Source organism: Schistocerca piceifrons, chromosome 2, assembly GCF_021461385.2.
Source record: "Schistocerca piceifrons isolate TAMUIC-IGC-003096 chromosome 2, iqSchPice1.1, whole genome shotgun sequence".
NCBI classification, from domain to species: domain Eukaryota; kingdom Metazoa; phylum Arthropoda; class Insecta; order Orthoptera; family Acrididae; genus Schistocerca; species Schistocerca piceifrons.
Genome location: NC_060139.1, coordinates 660872094 through 660897437, shown reverse-complemented (window position 1 = coordinate 660897437; position 25344 = coordinate 660872094). Strand labels below are relative to the sequence as shown.

The 25344-nt window shown below is 41.9% G+C and overlaps 1 protein-coding gene across 1 annotated transcript in view; it reads right to left on the bottom strand.

Moving 5' to 3' along the window:
* The window catches only part of LOC124775715 (glutamate receptor ionotropic, kainate 2-like), a 218668-nt gene that overhangs the window by 35146 nt on the left and 158178 nt on the right, over positions 1-25344 (bottom strand). Inside the window, exon 13 of the mRNA XM_047250540.1 lies at positions 23998-24196. Coding sequence (XP_047106496.1) covers positions 23998-24196 — 199 coding nt within the window. The remainder of the gene's footprint in view (positions 1-23997; positions 24197-25344) is intronic.

Sequence of the window (25344 nt, the reverse complement as noted above, 5' to 3'; positions counted from 1 at the left end):
GTGATCCAAATTAGAAAACAGGTTTCAGCATTACAGGTTGCTGAATGTACAAAACCGATACAATGGAAGACACAGATCGTAATACAAATATGGTCAAGATCGCTCAGAGCACTATTGGCAAAAGTTGGCGCCTGACGAATTCGTAAAACATCTCAGGAAGAACCTCAGAGCAAGGGCGCCCACACCCGGGATACTGTGGGGCTGTGACCCTACCCCATCCCCCAGGCGTTTTTCTTTCAAGAAAATGATTTAAAAATCGGTATTAGACAGGTTTTTAACAGTGACGGAACAGGAACGTTTTCGTAGCAACTTACAAGTTGTCATTCCAAAATAATAAAACTACTGCTTACCCCAAGTCTGTCCTTCCCACCCATACAAACTATCGAATGGGTGCCCTTGCTCCAAGGCAATGTTTATAGCTGTTGGTAATCCAAAACCTCATAACTTCTGTGGTGTGTTCTATAACAAACATAACATAAAATCCATAGAGTCTCCTTATGTCATCCACAGAAGTCACCTCTCACACTATAATACGATTGGCTACACCCTAACAAACCTTACTGTAAGTGATAGAAACTAAAAACTTACAATTTTAGGGGAATGATACATCACATTCTGTTACTTAACGCGTCCTTGATGCTTCTGAAAGATGACAAATAAAAGCATCCTCAGGATCTTCTAGCGATTCTTGGCGACTAATGCTGCACTGCATTATCCAAAACATTTGCAAAACAAACATCACTCGTGAAATATAGTATTAACTTGCCATAAGAGGGAATTACCGGTAAACTTGTACATTCAGTCATACACGTTGTAACAAAAAAAAGTATGCCTTGCAAGGTGCGACTAGTTCCAACACCCTTATGCATCATTCCACCTCTTACTTACCCCCAAAAGGTAAAAACACGTACATAAACTGCAGCAACAATGAGTGTCATTTTTAAACACAAACAAGAACTTTACCGCTTTGAATATCTATGACAGGACACACCGCTACTCAAGTGTTGTCCATCTCGGCCAGCAGCTCGTCTCTGAACTTTTCATATTTTAGCACAGAGTGTAGGCTTGGACCCCTCCTTTTGTCATACTTGTTGATCGTGGTCTGAAGCTGGGTTCCATATTTAAAACAGTTTTTAGCACTCCGTTTTCCTCCTCCTTCCACGCTGTTTCCCAGACAGGTTCTCTCCTCACGTCTGCGCTTCTGACCTCACCAATTACTGCTCTGAGTTTGAGAACACCTGTTGTTGCTACTCTCACCTACATTGCCACACGTACACTCATTCTCCTATGTGTTTCTGTACCGGTAGCTTTCAGTTGCAAAACCCACTCTCCTGTCTACCCTCACGTACGAATCAAGGTCTGTTAAGATTAATTAAAATGCATCCAGATCACCCTTTTCAACGCGGAGCAGAGATCTCTTGCGTTATGCTGATATCGTCGTAATGGACGACTGAATCAGCTTGACACTTCTCTATACGTGATCAAGATGCTGAGTCTGCTTTATGATTTCGTCACACTGCACTGAGTTAGACTGAAATCGCATTGTTCCCAGTGGCAGGGCTTCTATGTTTAGTTCCACCCTATTTGGTTTCACAGCCAACCAGTGCAGTTTCATAATTTCAGATTCAAAATTACGAAGGTTTTACACTGTCTTGTGACTGATAAAACTTTCCGATTACATCTGCACCCATGTGGCTACCCATGAACTCCAACTATATCTGAATTGCATGGAGTTCGGGAGGCTCTCCTTAAATTGCTCAATCGACGTCTCAGCATGCAGCTTTTTCCACACAGAATAAGTGAGAAACTTCCTCAGTGAGAAGAAATCCTTGTCATCAAAATCTGCCAACGGGCAGACCAGACCTCTATGATCCACACGACTCCCTCGCAAAGTCCCTGTCTTGCGTTACTGACAGCGCGCCACTAAGCTCCAACCTCTCACAAATATACCTCTTAAGCGACCCTCAGCCTACTCTCTGCTTTTGGGCATTAATGGTCACGGAACTCCTGGTCGCTCAGTCTCCCTCCATAGCTTCTTTAGATCTTGTTAAAGCGAGGTAAATATCGCAGTTTCTAAGAACTGATCCAGCTGCATAGCTTCAGATTCAGTTCGCTCGTCCACACGCTGCATTGTTTGAGAAACAATGGAATATTCCCTATGGTTCCGAAACTCTAACTGCTGTGTACCAGGGTAGACTCTGTTTCACACGTTGTGCGAATTTCCCTTTGTTCAGTCGTCAGTGCGGCTTTCTGGGTGTGAGGCAACGTAACTGCTTCTGACGCTTCCCCCTCAGAGAATTCCGACACAACTTCCTATGATTCCATTAAACCCTTCTGATTAAAAACTCTCCTTGTCTCTCTATGTCATGCTCGACTATACCCGTCCTTGTATGAAAGAAATGAAAACATAATCTACTACACAGTCTACTCTTGGTACAACAAATTTAACATCTGTGAATAACCCCAAGCACTGAAATACCTTGAAACATTATACAAAAAAACTTCACTCTTAATGTAAATTTACTCAATAAAATCCTTCAAAAACAATTACATATAAAACAAACAAATCATAAACAATATATAGTTTAATGCGCCTTACTAGAATATTTGCAGCAGCAGCAGCTTAATGTGCAAGCCGCAAGATGGAAAAAAGATGATTGCTATAAATTTTTTCACCCTAAGATATGTTTCACAGCGCCGACCTAACTGCAGTTAGTAAATCCCTGGATAAGGGTCAACATGTACGGTTCTTGTCATTTATGTTTATATGCGATGTTGAGAGGTAGCACGCCACTCTCTCACTTTAACAACACTATCAGTCAGATTAACATTCATGTTCTACGTCACGATCTCGGGGGCTCCCCATTACTACATTTGGTATGTCTGTTTTATGATTTTTTACAAGAAGAATGTAATAATTTCGATCCCAAAGAAAGCAGGTGCTGACAGATGTGAAAATTACCGAACAATCAGTTTATTAAGTCACGGATGCAAAATACTAACGCGTATTCTCTACAGACGAATGGAAAAACTGGTAGAAGCCGACCTCGGGGAAGATCAGTTTGGATTCCGTAGAAATGTTGGAACACGTGAGGCAATACTGACCCTACGACTTATCTTAGAAGCTAGATTAAGGAAAGGCAAACCTACGTTTCTAGCATTTGTAGACCTAGAGAAAGCTTTTGACAATGTTGACTGGAATACTCTCTTTCAAATTCTGAAGGTGGCAGGGGTAAAATATAGGGAGCGAAAGGCTATTTACAATTTGTATTGAAACCAAATGGCAGTTATAAGAGTCGAGGGGCATGAAAGGGAAGAAGTGGTTGGGAAGGGAGTGAGACAGGGTTGTAGCCTATCCCCGATGTTATTCAATCTGTATATTGATCAAGCAGTGAAGGAAACAAAAGAAAAATTCGGAGTAGGTATTAAAATCCATGGAGAAGAAATAAAAACTTTGAGGTTCGCCGATGACATTGTAATTCTGTCAGAGACAGCAAAGGACTTGGAAGAGCAGTTGAACGGAATGGACAGTGTCTTGAAAGGAGGATATAAGATGAACATCAACAAGAGCAAAACGAGGATAATGGAATGTAGTCGAATTGAGTCAGGTGATGCTGAGGGAATTAGATTAGGAAATGAGACACTTAAAGTAGTAAAGGAGTTTTGCTATTTGGGGAGCAAAATAACTGATGATGGTCGAAGTACAGAGGATATCAAATGTAGACTGGCAATGGCAAGGAAAGCGTTTCTCAAGAAGAGAAATTTGTTAACATCGAGTATAGATTTAAGTGTCAGGAAGTAGTTTCTGAAAGTATTTGTATGGAGCGTAGCCATGTATGGAAGTGAAACATGGACGATAACTAGTTTGGACAAGAAGAGAATAGAAGCTTTCGAAATGTGGTGCTTCAGAAGAATGCTGAAGATTATATGGGTGGACCATATAACTAATGAGGAGGTATGAATAGGATTGGGGAGAAGAGAAGTTTGTGGCACAACTTAACTAGAAGAAGGAATCGGTTGGTGGGGCATATTCTGAGGCATCAAGGGATCACCAATTTAGTATTGGAGGGCAGCATGGAAGGTAAAAATCGTAGAAGGAGACCAAGAGATGAATACACTAAACAGATTCAGAAGGATGTAGGTTGCAGTAGGTACTGGGAGATGAAGAAGCTTGCACAGGATAGAGTAGCATGGAGAGCTGCATCAAACCAGTCTCAGGACTGAAGACCACAACAACAACAACACATGAGGACATTGTGCGCAGAATGTTCATATAATTGCGTGTGTAGCCCGTAGAGAACTTGTACCCGAGAGACCGTAGTGGAGCCGACAGAGAACAGGGAGGAAGGTAGAGTGCGGGCCGTAAATGCTGTGCGAATCATTCTGGGAGCCGGCCGGTGTGGCCGTGCGGTTAAAGGCGCTTCAGTCTGGAACCGCGTGACCGCTACGGTCGCAGGTTCGAATCCTGCCTCGGGCATGGATGTGTGTGATGTCCTTAGGTTAGTTAGGTTTAATTAGTTCTAAGTTCTAGGCGACTGATGCCCTCAGAAGTTAAGTCGCATAGTGCTCAGAGCCATTTGAACCATTTCATTCTGGGAAGCAGCGCTCTGTGGATTGTACCTGCAGCGGGACTACAGACCATGGCACTCTCTTCTTCCCACTTATGGTCAGAGCAGGAGGCAGCCGGTTCGCAAAACATTTTACCAGGACCAAGAAACAGACTGTCGCGAAAGTGGTCAGCTAGTAGAAAGTGGATGGAGGGATCCATTTAAGAGAGAATGCTGCAATCTGAGCTTTTGTGCAAATGGTGGGACGGTCATAAAACTCCAAGCATTCTCATGTTAGAAGCTGGAATGATACAGACAGAGCGGCTGGTGCATGTGTTTAACGGAAGCAACACTTCAAGTCACCTGATACCAGGAAGTCGCCAGGTCCTTTTAGCAAGTGGCAAAAACAAATATATCACGGGCACGACTGTCCAGTAAGCTTAACAGCCTTCTTTCAGAAATTGGAAATGATCAGCCTGGAAAGATGAGATCTCTCTGTGAAAGAGGGACTGTGGTCTCATCTAGATAGGCGTTTCTTTCCGGAACATGGGCATGCTTACTGTGAGAACAACGCGTCCTAGTCAAAAATATTCTTTTTGCAGACAAGAGAGATTTTGAGTCGCTGGTTGGTTCCCCTCAGGGAGTAGAGGCCTTCTTGCCCAGCGCAGGAACACCGGTGCTGTTTCTGGATTTAATGAATAGAGGATTGTTCAATAGTTTTGTACAACATGGAGGCGGCTATTTTTTTCCTTTCTTTTCGCTGCTTTAGCTCCGATACCATACCGACGCTTGTTGGAGAGTGGTGGTGATTCTTTGTCTTCTTCATCTTCTGGACCTACCTTGGTGGAGAACTTCAGGTCTTTGACTAGTGGGTGAGACTTGTAGTCTGAAACTTGTGACGGACTAAGAGCCAGTGGCAGTTTCCACCTGTACCGACAGTGGAACTGCATATCGTCTCGGACATACCATGTGTCACAAGTGTGCTGTCTGATGTTTGACAATTCCAGGAGACACCGTCGTACCTGTGAGTCTAATTGGTTTGGCCAGACTAGCGCACGGGTGCTGGTCACACTTAAATCTGTCGGGATTTCAGAGCTCTGATGGCGAAGTTTCCCGTTTTCTAACAAACAGAACGCCAGTCCGCGTAGTTGCAAATTTTGGTGGACGCATCAAAACATTACAGCTGCGGCAGCGCGTCGCTCCTCGCCCAAAGCGGGCCGATTTCTGCTGCAGCCTGAATCGAGGTGAAAGGGAAAAGTATTGCTGCGCCCGCGCAGGGCTGTTAAATGATATTCACAGTTCCCTGTTGTCTGGTGAACCATAGTTTGTGGTGTACTTGGTCATAGTTGATTCCATTTGAATAGAATTGGGCCTCACAATGGATTCATGTGAACAAAGTGAAACTGCGTTGTAAAAGGAATTAATTCAGGGCAGAATTTGTATAGTTTCCACCCCAACGAATACTTTGCCAATCAAGCACCATCCTTTTTCTGACTTGTCTGTCACTTTTTGTAAAATGTATCAGCTCAATTGTAGTTATAAAAGAATGAACAAAAACTTGTCATTATCTTCGTAAACTTAAATACGCCACTGTTATTCATACTCCCACTACTATTCGCCGTCTTTATTATCTTTTTCGTATTTTTATGGTAATACATGGGTCCATCAGCAATTCAAGGTTCAATTCTACTAAATTAGTTAATTTGACTCTTAATCTGAGTTATCAAAGTGACCACAGACATAGGCAACAAAAGTGCCATGACTAAATTCACTAATTTCACAAATAAAAAATTTAGGATGTTGCTCACGAGTTCAAGGTTATTGGGAAGATAATTATTATTGGGAAGATAATAATAAAGACAATAACATTTAGCATCACTCGGAGATATACTTATGATCAGAGCAAGTGACAGCTTGCAATGTCGCTGCTTATTACTGCGTCGTTGTTAGCCAAATAGTCATCAAATTAACACACAATAAGCTTAAAATCCCAGCGGAAATCGACACCGCTCTCTATTATCAATAAACGGATTTATATTCAAATAAGATAAGCAAGTGCAATCCTCGTTACCTTCACTGAATAATAAGAGAATGATTATTTAGTTTAGCCATTGTAGACAACGATAAGACCATCACAGTGCTAACAACAAGCTTAGATGTGCACCAGGCTATATTTATTATTAGTAGGTCGCCAAACCATGAAAAAGTTGTAGAAAAATTTAAAGGATCTCGAAATCAAGATTGAGATGAACAGTTATTTATCTAAAAAAAGCTGTAATCCGTTGGCTGTCTGTGTGCACAGCGATCGCTGAATATTTAAACTGAAGGAAGGATAGCACCCAGTTGCAAAATCCGTAATTAATTGCAGATTTTGAGTTCGACCCTAACATAGTCATTGTCGGTGCTAAAACACAAAATGGATAGAATCAAGAACAGGTACAGAACATCTGTTCAACACAGTTACGGGGATCCATTTAAGTGCGAACATAGCAATAACACATCATTATCAAAAAGTCATATAGCTACTGATGTGTCAGAGCATAACGTACAACTAACTGACACTAGCCTCTGCATGGCAGACTGAGAACTGAGACCGTTGCTGACATCCAGTGCAGACTGCATAAATATACGCCATACAGGAATTTTGGTGCCTTCTATTGGAGTATACAGCCAAGAAACTATGCTTTTATTTTTTAAATAAAACCATAACCGGAAAATAGAGCTTATAATAAGGTACGTTTAGGTTATACTAATTACATAGAGAATACGTTATTTTGCGAAAACGTGCATCTGAATTTACATGTAAATAAAGTCGTAAAGGACATTTTGCATCCCCTATAGGATTATATTGCGACACAAGCATAGCCAATTTAATAAGACTAATGCATTAAAAGCAATTTACAAAAGCTTCATACAACATATTGGAGTTAATGTGTGTCAAAATATTTTAAAAAGCACTAAAAACGTACAGTGAAGTAGGTTAGCATTAATGTCGTTCCGTTCCCTAAAGGTGTCTGGGCTTTCCTTTAAGTGAGGTGAGAATCTGAAGAGCTTCATACTACAAGATCAAATATCTTGACAAATATACATTACACTCTGTCATATTTCTGTCTGCTACGATAGAGAGCAAACAAACATTTTAACATTTTTCCATATTTGAAGAAGAGTAGGGTGGTATGAAAATGAAAACATCACGTACATAAGTTTACATGTTAACATCGCAACTCCTTTTTATATCTGACTTGCTGGTTTCATTTTTACACGTCAATATATGCCTTTATATTGCGTCACCAGAGAAGAAACTTAACTTGTGTCCATGATTAGTACGTTGTCACACTACCACGTCTTCTTCAAATATAAAAAAAATGCAATGGTCTCTATTGTATCAGACAGAAATATGAGAGTGTGTCATGTTTATTCAACCAAATATCTGGCTCTTCAGATTATCACCTCACTTTAGTGCAAGCCCAGAGAGTGCGCGTCATGACCCTTACGGCATGATTTTAATGCTATTTTACTTCAGAGTACATTTTTCAGGTTTTATTGACAATGTTTTTATATCTTTTTACAGACATTAAGTCAAATATGTTGCATGACGCTTTTGTAAACGGATTTAGTCTTATTATTAAATTCATTAAGCTTTTGTCGCAATGCAGCCCTATAGGGGAAGCGAAATGTCCTTTATGACTTCATTTACACCTAAATTCGGTTGTTCATTTTTATGAAACTACATATTCTCCATGTATTTTGCATATACCATACAAATCGTATTATAAGCTCCATTGCTCGTTACAGCTTTACTCAAAAAAATGAAAACATGCGTTCTTACATGCATACTTCAATAGAGGGCACTACAGGTGATTTAAGACGTATATTCATACAGGCTGCGTTGGATGTAAGCAACGGTCTCAGTTTTGTGTCTGCCATGCAGAGGCTAGCGTCATTTGGTCATAAGTTATGCTCTGACAAGTTGGAATGTATATGACTCTTTGGCAATGATATGTTATTGCTCTGTTCCCGCTTAAAAGGATTCCTGTAACTGTGTTATATACTTATTTTGTACCTGTTCTTGATCCTATCTGTTTTGTGTTTTAGCATCGATAATGACTATGTTAGGGTCAAAATCCAGAACTGCAATTAATTACGGATTTTGCGACTGACTGCTATCCTTCCTTCGGTTGAAATATTCAGCGGCCGCTATGCACACAGACATCTAATGGATTTCAACTTAACTAAATTCTGGCTAGCTGGGCAAGTGCTGTTTTCCACAGATACTATAAGCATCCAGCATATACCCTTCAACAAACGATGCATTACCAACAGAGTGACACCAACGTATATACAAGCAGTTTTCAACATCAACTTCAGAAATAGGCGTATGATCGAATATAACTCGAGACGTAATTTCTGAGAACTGTTCTCCTGGAGAAATTGTGGTCTGGTCAAAAGAACTTCATAAATAGATTATAGACAGTCTCGACCGCAAAAACATCTATTTCGGTGGTAAATGGTTTCAGTCAGTGTACAACCATCCTCAGACCCTCATACCATGATAGTACGCAGTGTAGATCAATGGACGCTCATGCGTTACAACACCCACTCCATTTCAGCGCCACCGCCTACCATCATGGCATCACTGACCGAAAAAGGTTACCATCGAAATAAATATTTTTGCCGTCGAGACAGGTTTTAATCCATTTTTAAAATAATTTGATATGTGAAGCGATTGCTATGCAAAATGAAATCATCGAGATATTTATTAAAAAAGAAGTGATTGGTAACAAATTATAATCTACATCGTAAATCGGCAGGGCTTGTAAAGCCATTAGTTTCTGACAATCTACTTGGTTGCGTAAGGAACATGGTCTAACACAATAGTAAATTCGTAAGTTAATGAGTCAGTCAGTTGATATTAATGCATACAATGATTTAAAGACTTACTTTTTTTGTGGTTGCTATCCCTGACAAATATTTGTTTGAACAAGAAAGAACAACTATTGCTAAAATAAAGCCTGAAGTATAATATTGCAAGTAGCCTATTTGTATGTTGCCAGCATTATAGATTGTGTTAATATCGCTGTCAGCGCTCTGCGCCCTCGGCAACAGATTCTGTGTGGTGACTCTGTGTTGGTGGGACATGCATTATAAAGTGAGATGAAATGATGTGTTTATAAGAAAATATGCAGGGAAATGTATGAGAATGGATGTTGTTTATAATGTTTGGGTGGTGGAATTATTGACAACTATATAATTTTTGGAACTGATATCACATGAATAAGGTAAAATTTTCTAAATACAGTGTTTGCTCTTCAACAAAATCTTTCTTTTGCTAACCATATGCCTCCTAGTAGTTAGAGTGTATAGTAGTTAGAATCTTTTTATTTAGCTAGCTGTTGTTGCTACTTGTTGTAATTGCTGTAGTTTGTGTTAAGAAGATTTTCTGTGAGGTAAGTGACTTATGAAAAAGAATGGTGTTTCCACTATCGGGATTCGTGACTGAAATGAGTTTAGGCAGTTAACAGAGTTGGAGATAGTTTCATATTTCTTTAATTTCATATTTTTCGGATTTGTATTATTGTTGGGATTTCTTGAAATTCAGGGACATTCTTTTATGTTAGTTACTGGAAATCATGTTGTCAAAGTATAGCAGTCAGATTGCGCTGGGCTTCCATATTGTGGGTAATAAATGAATAGGTTCGGTTAGAGTTGTCTTTGTCGGGGAAAATTCTGTAAGTCAGTGTTTAATAAAAACAAAATAATTAAAGAGGTAGTTTCAATATAAATACGAAGGTAGATCATGTTGTTGTTGTTGTGGTCTTCAGTCCTGAGACTGGTTTGATGCAGCTCTCCATGCTACTCTATCCTGTGCAAGCTTCTTCATCTCCCAGTACCTACTGCAACCTACATCCTTCTCAATCTGCTTAGTTTATTCATCTCTTGGTCTCCCTCTACGATTTTTACCCTCCACGCTGCCCTCCAATGCTAAATTTGTGATCCCTTGATGCCTCAAAACATGTCCTACCAACCGATCCCTTCTTCTAGTCAAGTTGTGCTACAAACTTCTCTTCTCCCCAATCCTATTCAATACCTCCCCATTAGTTACGTGATCTACCCATCTAATCTTCAGCATTCTTCTGTAGCACCACATTTCGAAAGCTTCTATTCTTATCTTGTCCAAACTAGTTATCGTCCATGTTTCACTTCCATACATGGCTACACTCCATAAAATACTTTAAGAAACGACTTCCTGACACTTAAATCTATACTCGATGTTAACAAATTTCTCTTCTTCAGAAACGCTTTCCTTGCCATTGCCAGTCTACATTTTATATCCTCTCTACTTCGACCATCATCAGTTATTTTACTCCCTAAATAGCAAAACTCCTTTACTACTTTAAGTGTCTCATTTCCTAATCTAATTCCCTCAGCATCACCCGATTTAATTTGACTACATTCCATTATCCTCGTTTTGCTTTTGTTGATGTTCATCTTATATCCTCCTTTCAAGACACTGTCCATTCCGTTCAACTGCTCTTCCAAGTCCTTTGCTGTCTCTGACAGAATTACAATGTCATCGGCGAACCTCAAAGTTTTTACTTCTTCTCCATGAATTTTAATACCTACTCCGAATTTTTCTTTTGTTTCCTTTACTGCTTGCTCAATATACAGATTGAATAACATCGGGGAGAGGCTACAACACTGTCTCACTCCTTTCCCAACCACTGCTTCCCTTTCATGCCCCTCGACTCTTATAACTGCCATCTGGTTTCTGTACAAATTGTAAATATCCTTTCGCTCCCTGTATTTTACCCCTGCCACCTTTAGAATGTGAAAGAGAGTATTCCAGTCAACATTGTCAAAAGCTTTCTCTAAGTCTACAAATGCTAGAAACGTAGGTTTGCCTTTTCTTAATCTTTCTTCTAAGATAAGTCGTAAGGTTAGTATTGCCTCACGTGTTCCAACATTTCTACGGAATCCAAACTGATCTTCCCCGACGTCCGCTTCTACCAGTTTTTCCATTCGTCTGTAAAGAATTCGCGTTAGTATTTTGCAGCTGTGACTTATTAAACTGATAGTTCGGTAATTTTCACATCTGTCAACACCTGCTTTCTTTAGGATTGGAATTATTATATTCTTCTTGAAGTCTGAGGGTATATCACCTGTCTCATACATCTTGCTCACCAGATGGTACAGTTTTGTCAGGACTGGCTCTCCCAAGGCCGTCAGTAGTTCTAATGGAATGTTGTCTACTCCCGGGGCCTTGTTTCGACTCAGGTCTTTCAGTGCTCTGTCAAACTCTTCACGCAGTATCGTATCTCCCATTTCATCTTCATCTACATCCTCTTCCATTTCCATAATATTGTCCTCAAGTACATCGCCCTTGTATAAACCCTCTATATACTCCTTCCACCTTTCTGCCTTCCCTTCTTTGCTTAGAACTGGGTTGCCATCTGAGCTCTTGATATTCATACAAGTGGTTCTCTTCTCTCCAAAGGTCTCTTTAATTTTCCTGTAGGCAGTATCTATCTTACCCCTAGTGAGACAAGCCTCTACATCCTTACATTTGTCCTCTAGCCATCCTTGTTTAGCCATTTTGCACTTCCTGTCGATCTCATTTTTGAGACGTTTGTATTCCTTTTTGCCTGCTTCATTTACTGCATTTTTATTTTTTCTCTTTTCATCAATTAAATTCAATATTTCTTCTGTTACCCAAGGATTTCTATCAGCCCTCGTCTTTTTACCTACTTGATCGTCTGCTGGTTTCACTACTTCATCCCTCAAAGCTACCATTCTTCTTCTACTGTATTTCTTTCCCCCATTCCACCATTTGTTCCCTTATGCTCTCCCTGAAACTCTCTACAACCTCTCGTTCTTTCAGTTTATCCAGGTCCCATCTCCTTAAATTCCCACCTTTTTGCAGTTTCTTCAGTTTCAATCTGCAGTTCATAACCAAGAGATTGTGGTCAGAATCCATATCTGCCCCTGGAAATGTCTTACAATTTAAAACCTGGTTCCTAAATCTCTGTCTTACCATTATATAATCTATCTGATACCTTTTAGTATTTCCAGGATTCTTCCAGGTATACAACCTTCTTTTATGATTCTGGAACCAAGTGTTAGCTATGATTAAGTTATGCTCTGTGCAAAATTCTACAAGGCGGCTTCCTCTTTCATTTCTTCCCCCCAATCCATATTCACCTACTATGTTTCCTTCTCTCCCTTTTCCTACTGACGAATTCCAGTCACCCATGACTATTAAATTTTCGTCTCCCTTCACTACCTGAATAATTTCTTTTATCTCGTCATACATTTCATCATTTTCTTCATCATCTGCAGAGCTAGTTGGCATATAAACTTGTACTACTGTAGTAGGCGTGGGCTTTGTGTCTATCTTGGCCACAATAATGCGTTCACTATGCTGTTTGTAGTAGCTAACCCGCACTCCTATTTTTTTATTCCTTATTAAACCTACTCCTGCATTACCTCTATTTGATTTTGTATTTATAACCCTGTAATCACCTGACCAAAAGTCTTGTTCCTCCTGCCACCGAACTTCACTAATTCCCACTATATCTAACTTTAACCTATCCATTTCCCTTTTTAAATTTTCTAACCTACCTGCCAGATTAAGGGATCTGACATTCCACGCTCCGATCCGTAGAACGCCAGTTTTCTTTCTCCTGATAACGACGTCCTCTTGAGTAGTTCCCGCCCGGAGATCCGAATGGGGGACTATTTTACCTCCGGAATATTTTACCCAAGAGGACGCCATCATCATTTAATCATACAGTAAAGCTGCATGTCCTCGGGAAAAATTACGGCTGTAGTTTCCCCTTGCTTTCAGCCATTCGCAGTATCAGCACAGCAAGGCCGTTTTGGTTAATGTTATAAGGCCAGATTAGTCAATCATCCAGACTGTTGCCCCTGCAACTACTGAAAAGGCTGCTGCCCCTCTTCAGGAACCACATGTTTGTCTGGCCTCTCAACAGATACCCCTCCGTTGTGGTTGCACCTACGGTACGGCCATCTGTATCGCTGAGGCACGCAAGCCTCCCCACCAACGGCAAGGTCCATGGTTCATGGGGGGGGGGGGGGGGGGGGGGGGGGGGGGAGGGGGTAGATCATAGCGCTGTTGAAGATACTATAGCGAAGGTGAAAGTTGTAGTTGGCAGTCTGAAAACTAAAAGACTTGAACAAATAGGATCCCAATTTCAGCGAATTACGTTATTTCACATCAATCTAATAAATTTGCCAAAAATTGTAAGAAAAAAAAGTTTATCGTAGACAGTTTAAGGCTGAAACAAAGTCTTTGTCGGGGAAAATTCTGTAAGTCAGCGTTTAATAAAAACAAAATAATTAAAGAGGTAGTTTCAGTAGTTTCAATATAAATACGAATGTAGATCACAGCGCTGTTAAAGATACTATAGCGAAGGTGAAAGTTGTAGTTGGCAGTCTGAAAGCTAAAAAACTTGAACAAATAGGATCCCAATTTCAGCGAATTAAGTTATTTCACATCAATCTAATAAATTTGCCAAAAACTGTACGAAGGAAAAGTTTATCGTAGACAGTTTAAGGCTGAAACAATGTGAGGAGTGGGGGAAGTAATTATAACGAAAGAGCAGCTCGATTGTGATTGTGGAGAAGCTTGAATATATCAACGAAACCAAAAAAATTGATGAAAATAACAGTGAGAATTAATAAGGCAATTAATAAGGACTTAAGTGTAGAATCACATAGAAAGTTAAATGATAAACTCAAAATGTAAAGGTAAATAATTTCTGCTAGAGAAAGCAACAACTAAGGCTTATGAACCCACTCTAAGAGCACAACTTACGGCTCACAAGGAGAACATGCCTGTGAGGCCAGTGGTTAATGGTTCTGGGGCCCCATCAGTACAGTCACTCGGAAGTGCTTACATTTATTGAAGGCTCATTACTTTTACAGTCATCAATACACAGGGAAAAGTTATGAATTAGCAGATATATTCGTGACATTCCAGTAACAACCAACATGAAGTTTGTGCCTCTGGATATTGTGCATCTATACACTATTATACCGATTGATAATATTATTCATATCATTAGGGGAAATCTGATAGCTCAGAACAGGTTATCATAATGAGAAGTAAATGAGTTTGTTGATTTGTTGTCTTTAATCTTGAAATATAACTACACTCCTGGAAATGGAAAAAAGAACACATTGACACCGGTGTGTCAGACCCACCATACTTGCTCCGGACACTGCGAGAGGGCTGTACAAGCAATGATCACACGCACGGCACAGCGGACACACCAGGAACCGCGGTGTTGGCCGTCGAATGGCGCTAGCTGCGCAGCATTTGTGCACCGCCGCCGTCAGTGTCAGCCAGTTTGCCGTGGCATACGGAGCTCCATCGCAGTCTTTAACACTGGTAGCATGCCGCGACAGCGTGGACGTGAACCGTATGTGCAGTTGACGGACTTTGAGCGAGGGCGTATAGTGGGCATGCGGGAGGCCGGGTGGACGTACCGCCGAATTGCTCAACACGTGGGGCGTGAGGTCTCCACAGTACATCGATGTTGTCGCCAGTGGTCGGCGGAAGGTGCACGTGCCCGTCGACCTGGGACTGGACCGCAGCGACGCACGGATGCACGCCAAGACCGTAGGATCCTACGCAGTGCCGTAGGGGACCGCACCGCCACTTCCCAGCAAATTAGGGACACTGTTGCTCCTGGGGTATCGGCGAGGACCATTCGCAACCGTCTCCATGAAGCTGGGCTACGGTCCCGCACACCGTTAGGCCGTCTTCCGCTCACGCCCCAACATCGTGCAGCCCGCCTCCAGTGGTGTCGCGACAGGCGTGAATGGAGGGACGAATGGAGACGTGTCGTCTTCAGCGATGAGAGTCGCTTCTGCCTTGGTGCCAATGATGGTCATACGCGTGTTTGGCGCCGTGCAGGTGAGCGCCACAATCAGGACTGCATACGACCGAGGCACACAGGGCCAACACCCGGCATCATGGTGTGGGGAGCGATCTCCTACACTGGCCGTACACCACTGGTGATCGTCGAGGGGACACTGAATAGTGCACGGTACATCCAAACCGTCATCGAACCCATCGTTCTACCATTCCTAGACCGGCAAGGGAACTTGCTGTTCCAACAGGACAATGCACGTCCGCATGTATCCCGTGCCACCCAACGTGCTCTAGAAGGTGTAAGTCAACTACCCTGGCCAGCAAGATCTCCGGATCTGTCCCCCACTGAGCATGTTTGGGACTGGATGAAGCGTCGTCTCACGCGGTCTGCACGTCCAGCACGAACGCTGGTCCAACTGAGGCGCCAGGTGGAAATGGCATGGCAAGCCGTTCCACAGGACTACATCCAGCATCTCTACGATCGTCTCCATGGGAGAATAGCAGCCTGCATTGCTGCGAAAGGTGGATATACACTGTACTAGTGCCGACATTGTGCATGCTCTGTTGCCTGTGTCTATGTGCCTGTGGTTCTGTCAGTGTGATCATGTGATGTATCTGACCCCAGGAATGTGTCAATAAAGTTTCCCCTTCCTGGGACAATGAATTCACGGTGTTCTTATTTCAATTTCCAGGAGTGTATTTCAAATTTAGTAATGAGATTTATCACAAAAAATGGCCTTGCCATGGGGAGTGCCATCTCAGGATTTTTCGCCGATATTTTCCATAACTGCCTTTAACAGATTTTTTCCCTTGAGAATCCCCATTTAGCTAAAAAAAATGTGTATTTTATGTGTATGTGGACGGCATGCTTCTCCTAGCAAATGTTAATGATGATGAAATTAATGAGTCTGTGATTAAATTCATTGAATTATTCGAGAAAATAAATTTTACATGTGAGGTAGGAAAATTATGGTTCCATTAAATTTCTCGATTTAAATATCAGTAATTTAAATAGTAAGCACAGTTTTGGGATTTTCTGCTACAAAAAAACCTACACTGTTCTTATAGATAACTACGACTCAAATTATCCACATCAGCAGAAAAACGCGCTTTTTTATACTTTGCAATCTACTATTTGTTTAAACTCCACTGTCTCAGAGAGAGCGAGAATTGGGAGTGGGTACAACCACCTACATGACCAAAATGAATAACTACTAACTAATTAAGACATAAATAGTTTCTAGATATCAATGCTCATTTTCAAATACCACGAATTCCACTTACTTTAAAGCAATTGCTCTACGGAATCATCTGAGTGGAACATATGATTTAAAAGTTCCAAGCGTACAAACAGTGCCAGCATGCAGTTCACGCACCAAGCATTGGAACACACAAAGTACGATTAACAGGGAATAGAAGTGAGCAATGTTCTACGTAAGCGAAAACACTTGTAATGTTTTTTGATAAGTGACATCTCATAAGAGCACTACAAACATTTATTAAAGTGATACAACGTCAGCATATTTATTTACACTATTTAGAGAATATAATTTATATAAATGCCTTTGTGCAAAGAAATTACTCTGTTTAGCGATTTCTCTGAGTTAGTCGCTTGTTTACTGTTACATTATACCATCACTTGCTAGCGGCCACAACATTAATTGCGTCGCACTGTGTCCTATTCTCACTGCGGGCCTTCCGAGATTTTGTGTGGAAATCGGTATGTGGCGTCTTAAAAACAGGAACAGAGGGTTATATTTGCATGGAGTGAGCAAAAGCGAAAACGCTGTCCTCTGGTGGCGCCCGTAGCATCATGCGTAGGAAATCGGCGAGCCCTGGAGAAAGCGATGTTCAACGGGGCATGCCTGATGGTGGCTCTTTTAGAAATAGATTCTTTTGAGGAGTGTGAGAGTTCGCGACCCGCCGTGTGCGGTCGACAAAGACAACACCGACAGCGCAATTGAAGTGGCGTTCCTCGGTTACCCCGCCCTGTGTGTTGGAACGATACCGATACTGACCAAATGGTTCAAATGGCTCTGAGCACTATGGGACTCAACTGCTGTGGTCATAAGTCCCCTAGAACTTAGAACTACTTAAACCTAACTAACCTAAGGACATCACACACATCCATGCCCGAGGCAGGATTCGAAACTGCGACCGTAGCGGTCGTGCGGTTCCAGACTGTAGCGCCTTTAAACGCTCGGCCACTCCGGCCGGCGATACTGACCAACATCAAGGGACTGTAGAGCGAGTCTTGAGAAATGAACTGAGGGCAAGAAACGTCATTCAGCGACGCAACATTGTGTCGAAATTGTAATACCAATATCCGTAACTTCTGTTTGCTGCAGAATCCTTGAACACATTCTCAGTTCGAATATAGTAAACTTTCTTGATGCTAAGCAACTTATGTCCACGAATCAGCATGGTATTAGAAATCACACCTCGTGCGAAATTTAGTTTTCCCTTTTCTCACATGATAAACTGAGAAGTGCAACAGGCAAATTCCATATTTCTAGATTTCCGTAATGTATTTGACACGATGTCCCACTGCAGGCTGTTAACGAAGGTACGAGTATATGGAATAAGTTCACAGCTATGTAACTGGTTCGAAGAGTTCTTAAATAATAGAAACCAGTACGTTGTCCTTGACGGTGAGTGTTTACGAGAGGCAAGGGTATCGTCAGGAATGTCCCTGGGAAGTGCGATAGGACTGCTGCTGTTCTGTGTATCCATAACTGATTTGGCGGACAAAGTAGGCAGCAATTTGTGGTTGTTTGCTGACGATGCTTGGTGTACTGCTAGGTATCGTGGGCGTTTAAATATCTGGGCGTAACGTTGCAAAGCGATATGAGGTGGAACCAGCATGAGAAGACTGTGGTAGGGAAGGCAAATGGTCGACTGTGGTTGATTGGGAGAATTTTAGGAATGAGTGGTTCACCTGTAAAGGAGACCATATATGGGACGGTGGTGCGACCTATTCTTGAGTATTGTTTGAGTGTTTGGGATCTGATTGAAGGAAAACACCAAAGCAATTCAGACCATAGCTGCTAGATTTGTTACCGGTAGGTTCGAACAAAACTTTAGTGTTACGGGTATGCTTCGGGAACTCAAATAGGAATCCTTGGAGGGAAGGCGGCGTTCTTATCGGGAAATAGTACTGAGAAAATTTAGAGACCCGTTACTTGAAGTTGATTGCCGAACCATTCTGCTCCCGCCAGCATAAATCAAGCGTAAGGACCACGAAGACAAGATACGGAGCGTACAGGCAGTCGTTTTTCCCTCGCTCTACTTGCGAGTGGAACAGGAGAAGAAATGACAAGTAATGGTACACGGTAACCTCCGCCACGCACCTTACGGTAGCTTGCAGAGTACCTAAGTAGGTGTACATGTAATGGCTAACGCTTGTCGCTGGGGTACCCTTTCGATAGCGAACGTGACTCCGTTCACTGGTGGCCCACAACCAATGTTGTTGTGACAGATGTGCACATGTTCTGTGCCATCTGACGTATTGAATGATGTGAAGCCATTGCGTTACGTTTCGTTTAACATCGATCAATGACTGTAACCCAAGTTTGCTCCAGAAGAGTAGCCCCGCGGCAGGGATGGGCACTATAATTTCTGTGCTTTTTAGCGTAGTTGGATGTCGTTTCCAGACATTGGTTCCTGCCCTGAATTTGTTCAAGACTCCGTCTATCACCCTTCGCCACTTGTCGGCATCGTTTTGTTACAGCCGTGTTCATGTCTCAAAAGAAATGTACAGGTCCCATTGAAACGTGACAAACACATGGTACGAGAAGCCGTCCTGAATAAACATTATTTGTAGATGTATTTGAAACGCAAGATTCAAGAGTGGAAAGCGAATGAATTGATAGCAGCAGGTAAAGGTACAGGTATAGAGATACAGGTACTTGTACCAAGGAGCATGCTGAGACATCAAAACATCCATCACCTCCAGACAGAACCTCAATATCACTCCAATACAGGAACCAGAAGCGGAAGTAAGCTTCCTCTGGTAGAGCATGTTGGTACAACTGCGCCCTCATTGGCTTGCACCAGTTATAACCGCTCTTTTAATTAAGAGCAATATTGTCAGGCTTATTTTCATATTGGAGGGAGGTGATCAATAATATCGGAAATAATTAATAGCATTCAAAAAGTTTTAGTTAAAATTATCGATCGCTCGCAGCATAGTAGCACTTCAGGGAAATCAGCGGCTGCTTTTGTTTCTAAATTCTACTATGTGAACCATGAGCGGGCATTGTTACTTCTCGTGTCTTTTTTTTCTGCGCTCTGAATAAGTTTTTGTAGCTGCGGTGTGCGATATAGCGGGCATTTCAGTGTGATATGCTAGGGAAAAGATCAGGGCGCTTTTGTTAAACTACAACAAAATTGACGGGTTAGACTTTTGCCGTAAGGGCACGGACTAAGAATATCTGAGGAATTAATTGTCTGCGCGAGAAAAAGTATCGCTCAGTATTAAATTCCCGATCTGTGGAACATGCTAAGGGGCGTTAAATCGAACATAAGAACGGAACTGGATGTTAGCTTTGTGAAAATAAAAGCGTACGAAGTTTGAATAACTGTATCCTTTCTATAATATCTTTGAGTGATGAACTATAAAAATCACAGACATTTTAGTTGCCGTAATAGCTGAGAGTAATTGTAGAATCAATCCTCCTTTCCCCTCTAAACAAAACGCAATCATTCACGATCATTTAATCATTATTGAATATTCTTAATAAAAAAACTAAAGTGATTTCCATAATTAAGTGTGTATTAGTAAATAACAACTAACATTCAAAGAGGTTATTAACAATCTTGTCTTTGGTAATGCAACAACAAATGAAGGGTGATCGACTGAGCAAAAAGTTAACATTAATTATTATGAAAACCCGAAATTTAGTCGCCGTTGCAGTGAAGATGTTTGTGGATGCCCCATCTGATGTATAGATATAACTAAAAGTCGGGCATCTACAGTTGATAACAAAATCAATAGTTTACGTCAGAGAAGTTGACGGCAGCAGATCGACGGATGGCGGTTACAACTGGCGCCCAACACGTGGCTCGAAAAAAGGTATGAAAACAATTATTACGAAATAAACAGTTGTAAAATATATTTTTTGTGATTGTATAATGAACAGTGACTGAAAACTTTCAATTATTTGTTTCATATTCTCCAATACGACAACCCACGACGCACGCGCAACGACACAAGTTGATTGCGGACGGAAGATCGCATCTGCGAGTGCGGCCGGCAAAAAGGCGCCAACTTCCGGGAACTACAAGACTTCAAAAGCTGTAGGAAAGGTAGGAAATAATTGACTTGTCTTACTGCGGCTCCGACTAGGGTAATTTCTAAGAATGATTGCCTCTCGAAGTCGAGGGGTCCAAACGATACATATCGAACGTGCGATCCTAAATCGATCACGCGACTCTGGAGGCGGGCGTTATGAGTATGTTTACGGTTGTCACTACAGCAACGACAAAAGAAGAGCGTTACAAAAATGCTTTTAATTGCAAAGGAGACGAGTTACCTTACTCAAATGGCTCTAAGCACTATGGGACTTAACTTCTGAGGTCATCAGTCCCCTAGAACTTAGAACTGCTTAAACCTAACTAACCTAAGGACATCACACACATCCAGGCCCGAGGCAGGACTCGAACCTGCGACCGTAGCGGTCGGGCGGTTCCAGACTGAAGCGCCTAGAATCGCTCGGCCACTCCGGCCGGCGACTTACTTTACTCATTGTCGGTTTTGTCATGTGGAAGTTCGTGCGATGTGTACGCTACGAGAACAATTCCCTTTTTGCTATTAATTCGTGGAAGTGTGTAGCTTAGAGCAACTAAGGGAACAACGGAAAACAGATAAAAATGACGATCACAAATAACTGATCATAACGACCGCCACCAGAGTCGCGTGATCGATTTAGGATCGCACGTTTGATATGCATCGTTTGGATCCCACGGCTTCGAGAGGCAAACATTCTTGGAAATCACCCACACTTGTATGTTTAAAGACATAAGGCAAGTCTGTGAAGCAGAAACTGTGGAAGTAGTTAGAGTTATATTTTATTTATTATGTATTCTTATTTTGGTGTTATTCTTAGAGTGTATATTGATAATAATAAAACGGGGATACCATTTAAGATCGAATCTAGGTACAAGTCTAGGGACTTTTGGGAGAGAAGATACGAGCGAGGACGAAAACCGCGTGGAAAATTTAGATGTTAACAGGACAGAGCTAAATAAACTACGTGATCTTAGAGATAAAGCTTTTAGAGAGGAAATTTTAGAGTAAAACGAACAACGCGAGCTTATAGAAAGGGAACAAGAGAAACAACGCGAACTTGCGGAAAAAGCTTTTCGGGGAGAGATGTTAGAATTACAGAAGCAACGAGATTATCAAGACCAAGAATTTGAGGAAGATGTATTAAAGACTGTTAGTGATATTGAATGACATACTAAGAAAAGGGATGAAAATTTATCTGTGTCGGTAGTTAAGTAAACATTAAGTGCAAAATCTTGCAATGAAATGAACGAAACATTGAAAAGTTCGGTCTCCAAATTAGAGTGAACGTGGAAGCAATAAACAGAGAACAGACTAAAATAGGTGAACAGATCGACAGAGTTGCTAAACAAGTAGAAGATTTAAAAATCACAAGACACGAGTTTATTGACGACTAAGATAGAGGAGGATTTGTCAGAATGGTTAGAAACAAAGGCGGGAGAAGTTCACACGCAAGTTGAGAATGCTATCGAGAACGCGACGCAACAGAGTAAACCAAATACACTGCGACGCATTTGGTTTAAAAAGTGTACTTGGAAATTACATCACTTCTCGAAAGGAATGGTGCTGCAACGTACTGATGGACGATGGAGAAATAGTCCCCGTGTACTGGATCACTGAAACAGAGGACGGTGAACATTGCTAACTGCGAGTATCTAGAGCGCCGAAAAATACCACAGTGAATCAGATATATGACGATCAGATACTTTGACCTAATCAATGTAGGATTGTCTTGATTAAGTTCTGGTAAGGTTAGGACTTCCGTTGTTGTTCGAGAAAAATGTTCACTAATACTCAACTGGTGTATGCAGCAGAACTTCATATATTTTGATAGAACATTTTGACCGGTTTCGTACAATATTTTTTTTAACGAGGTCTAATAAAACCATCGTACTGCGAATGTGTAACATGATTGACCCTCTTGTTATCAGAGTCTTTTATCCATATTGTCAGCAAATGGGTATTTCGATTCTATGTGTGTTGCGCGTGTGATAGATAAGCACCAGATCGGAACTTAGAGTTAAACTTTTGTAGTTTGGCTTTAATCAGCTTCTTAGGGTAGTCAAGCCGGTAAGAAAAGTGGAACACATGGCCTTCAGTGAAAACCAAAGATGAACTCTAGAGTGGATAATTCCTTCAAGTAACGACAATTCTAGAATCCAGCTGTCGCAGATAACCGCCATTGCTACGTGGAAGCTGTATTATCTTACTGGCTGCTGTAACGTCCCATTTCGGCTACATTAAACTCACTATTCGGCTTCTGGCGAACTTTGGTCGTGGAACTGAGACCCTCAAACATAAATCATGAAAAAGCCCTCGATTACTTCGTACACGCAAGTCACAGGTCTCGTAGATGTAAAGCTCATACTCTGTCTTTTAAATGCTTTTAGTCTGTTCCAGATAAAGTAGGAAATCTTCCATTTATAAACAGGGTGATGTCACTTGTGATGAAGCATGGTGAGGAAATGTTGAAAATTGACAAAATAAAACGCCGGGAAAATATTCATAAGACTGACTCGGAATTGACCTTTGTTAATGAACAGGAAAACTTTCTAGTACAGGAAATGCTGGAAATCATGATTTCTAGGCGCCAATCGATTGCTGCCACATGTCAGGCATTCAGTTTTCCCCTCATGCTGTGTCCCGAATATTTCGCTGTGCCATTACATCTGAATGAATGGGAGGAGCAGCGGTGTTTAGTGACTAGCTAAATGCAGCACAAAATGGTGCTCATGGGAAAGCAGCCTATTCACCGTCGAGATTTATGTGCAGCACAATTCGCGGAAAACGTACGGAGATCTGTTTGCGCTGTAGTTTAAGAGTGGAAGATTTATGACAAAACCTTCAGCAAAGTCTGCAATGCAGAACTTAGAGTCAAAATGGAGCGGTACAGTCTCCACTTCCAGCACCTTCTGTGCTGCTCGTTAACAAAATTCATTCTGCGTATGACTGTAAATATTTTGCAGGCCAGTTATATTTCCTCCGCCCTGTACAACATCATGTGGACTCACGATGACATAACGAAAATATATGCGTTAAAAAGGTGTAGAGTAGAAGCAAATAAATAGGTAAGACAGTTGCACTGTCCACAGGTAGTCTGTTAGTAGTTTCGCGTTTTTGGGCAAATGTAAATGTTAACGTTTACACCCGACGATCAGCTGAAAGTTCTTTCTTCAAGATGTCTCACGTGAAACACTGCGTTCTTATATTATTAGACGTTACTGCTAATGAATGGTCGGACTATGTCAGGGTACTTTAAAACTTGCCTTGAAGAACGCTGCCGTGGAGCCCCTGCCGAAGGTGCCGTACTTGATCTTGGTCTGCTTGGCCAAGTCCTGGACGCTGTTGATGGGTGACTCCATCCTGCTGATAGTGAGGAAGGCGGCCAGGTTGGCCGTGTACGACGCGATTGCGATCAGCGTGAAGAACCACCACATGCCCGCCAGCAGCCGCGTAGACACAGCCCTGAAAACAGGCTGTAGCGGTTACACTTCATGGTGGCCACTTGGTGAAAAGGAAATCTTATCTTCAAAACTGGAGATTATTTAATGTGTACTTCCTTCTACACTACTGGCCATCAAAATTGCTACACCAAGAAGAAATGCAGGTGATAAACGGGTATTCATTGGACAAATATATTATACTAGAACTGACATGTTATTACATTTTCACGCGATTTGGGTGCATAGAATCTGAGAAATCAGTACCCAGAACAACCACCTCTGGCCGTAATAACGGCCTTGATACGCCTGGCCATTGAGTCAAACAGCTTGGATGGCGTGTACAGGTACAGTTTCCCATGCAGCTTCAACACGATTCCACAGTTCATCAAGAGTAGTGAGTGGCGTATTGTGACGAGACAGTTGCTCGGCCACCATTGACCAGACGTTTTCAATTGGTGGGAGATCTGGAGAATGTGCTGGCCAGGTCAGCAGTCGAACATTTTCTGTATCCAAAAAGGCCCGTACAGGACCTGCAACATGCGGTCGTGCATCATCCGGCTGAAATATAGGGTTTCGCAGGGATCGAATGAAGGGTAGATCCACGGGTCGTAGCACATCTGAAATATAACGTCCACTGTTCAAAGTGCCGTCAATGCGAACAAGAGGTGACCGAGACGTGTAATCAATGGCACCCCATACCATCACGCCGGGTGATACGCCAGTACCTCGATGACGAATACACGTTTCCAATGTGCGTTCACCGCGATGTCGCCAAACACGGATGCGACCATCATGATGCTGCCGCGCGGGATTAGCCGAGCGGTCTAAGGCGCTGCAGTCGTGGACTGTGAGGCTGGTCCCGGCGGAGGTTCGAGTCCTCCCTCGGGCATGGGTGTGTATGTTTGTCCTTAGGATAATTTAGGTTAAGTGGTGTGTAAGATTAGGGACTGAGGACCTTAGCAGTTAAGTCCCATAAGATTTCACACACACCATCAAGATGCTGTAAACAGAACCTGGGTTCATCCGAAAAAATGACGTTTTGCCATTCGTGCACCCAGGTTCGTTGTTGAGTGCACCATCGCAGACGCTCCTGTTTGTGATGCAGCGTCAAGGGTAATCGTAGCCATGGTCTCCGAGCTGATAGTCCATACTGCTGCAAACGTCGTCGAA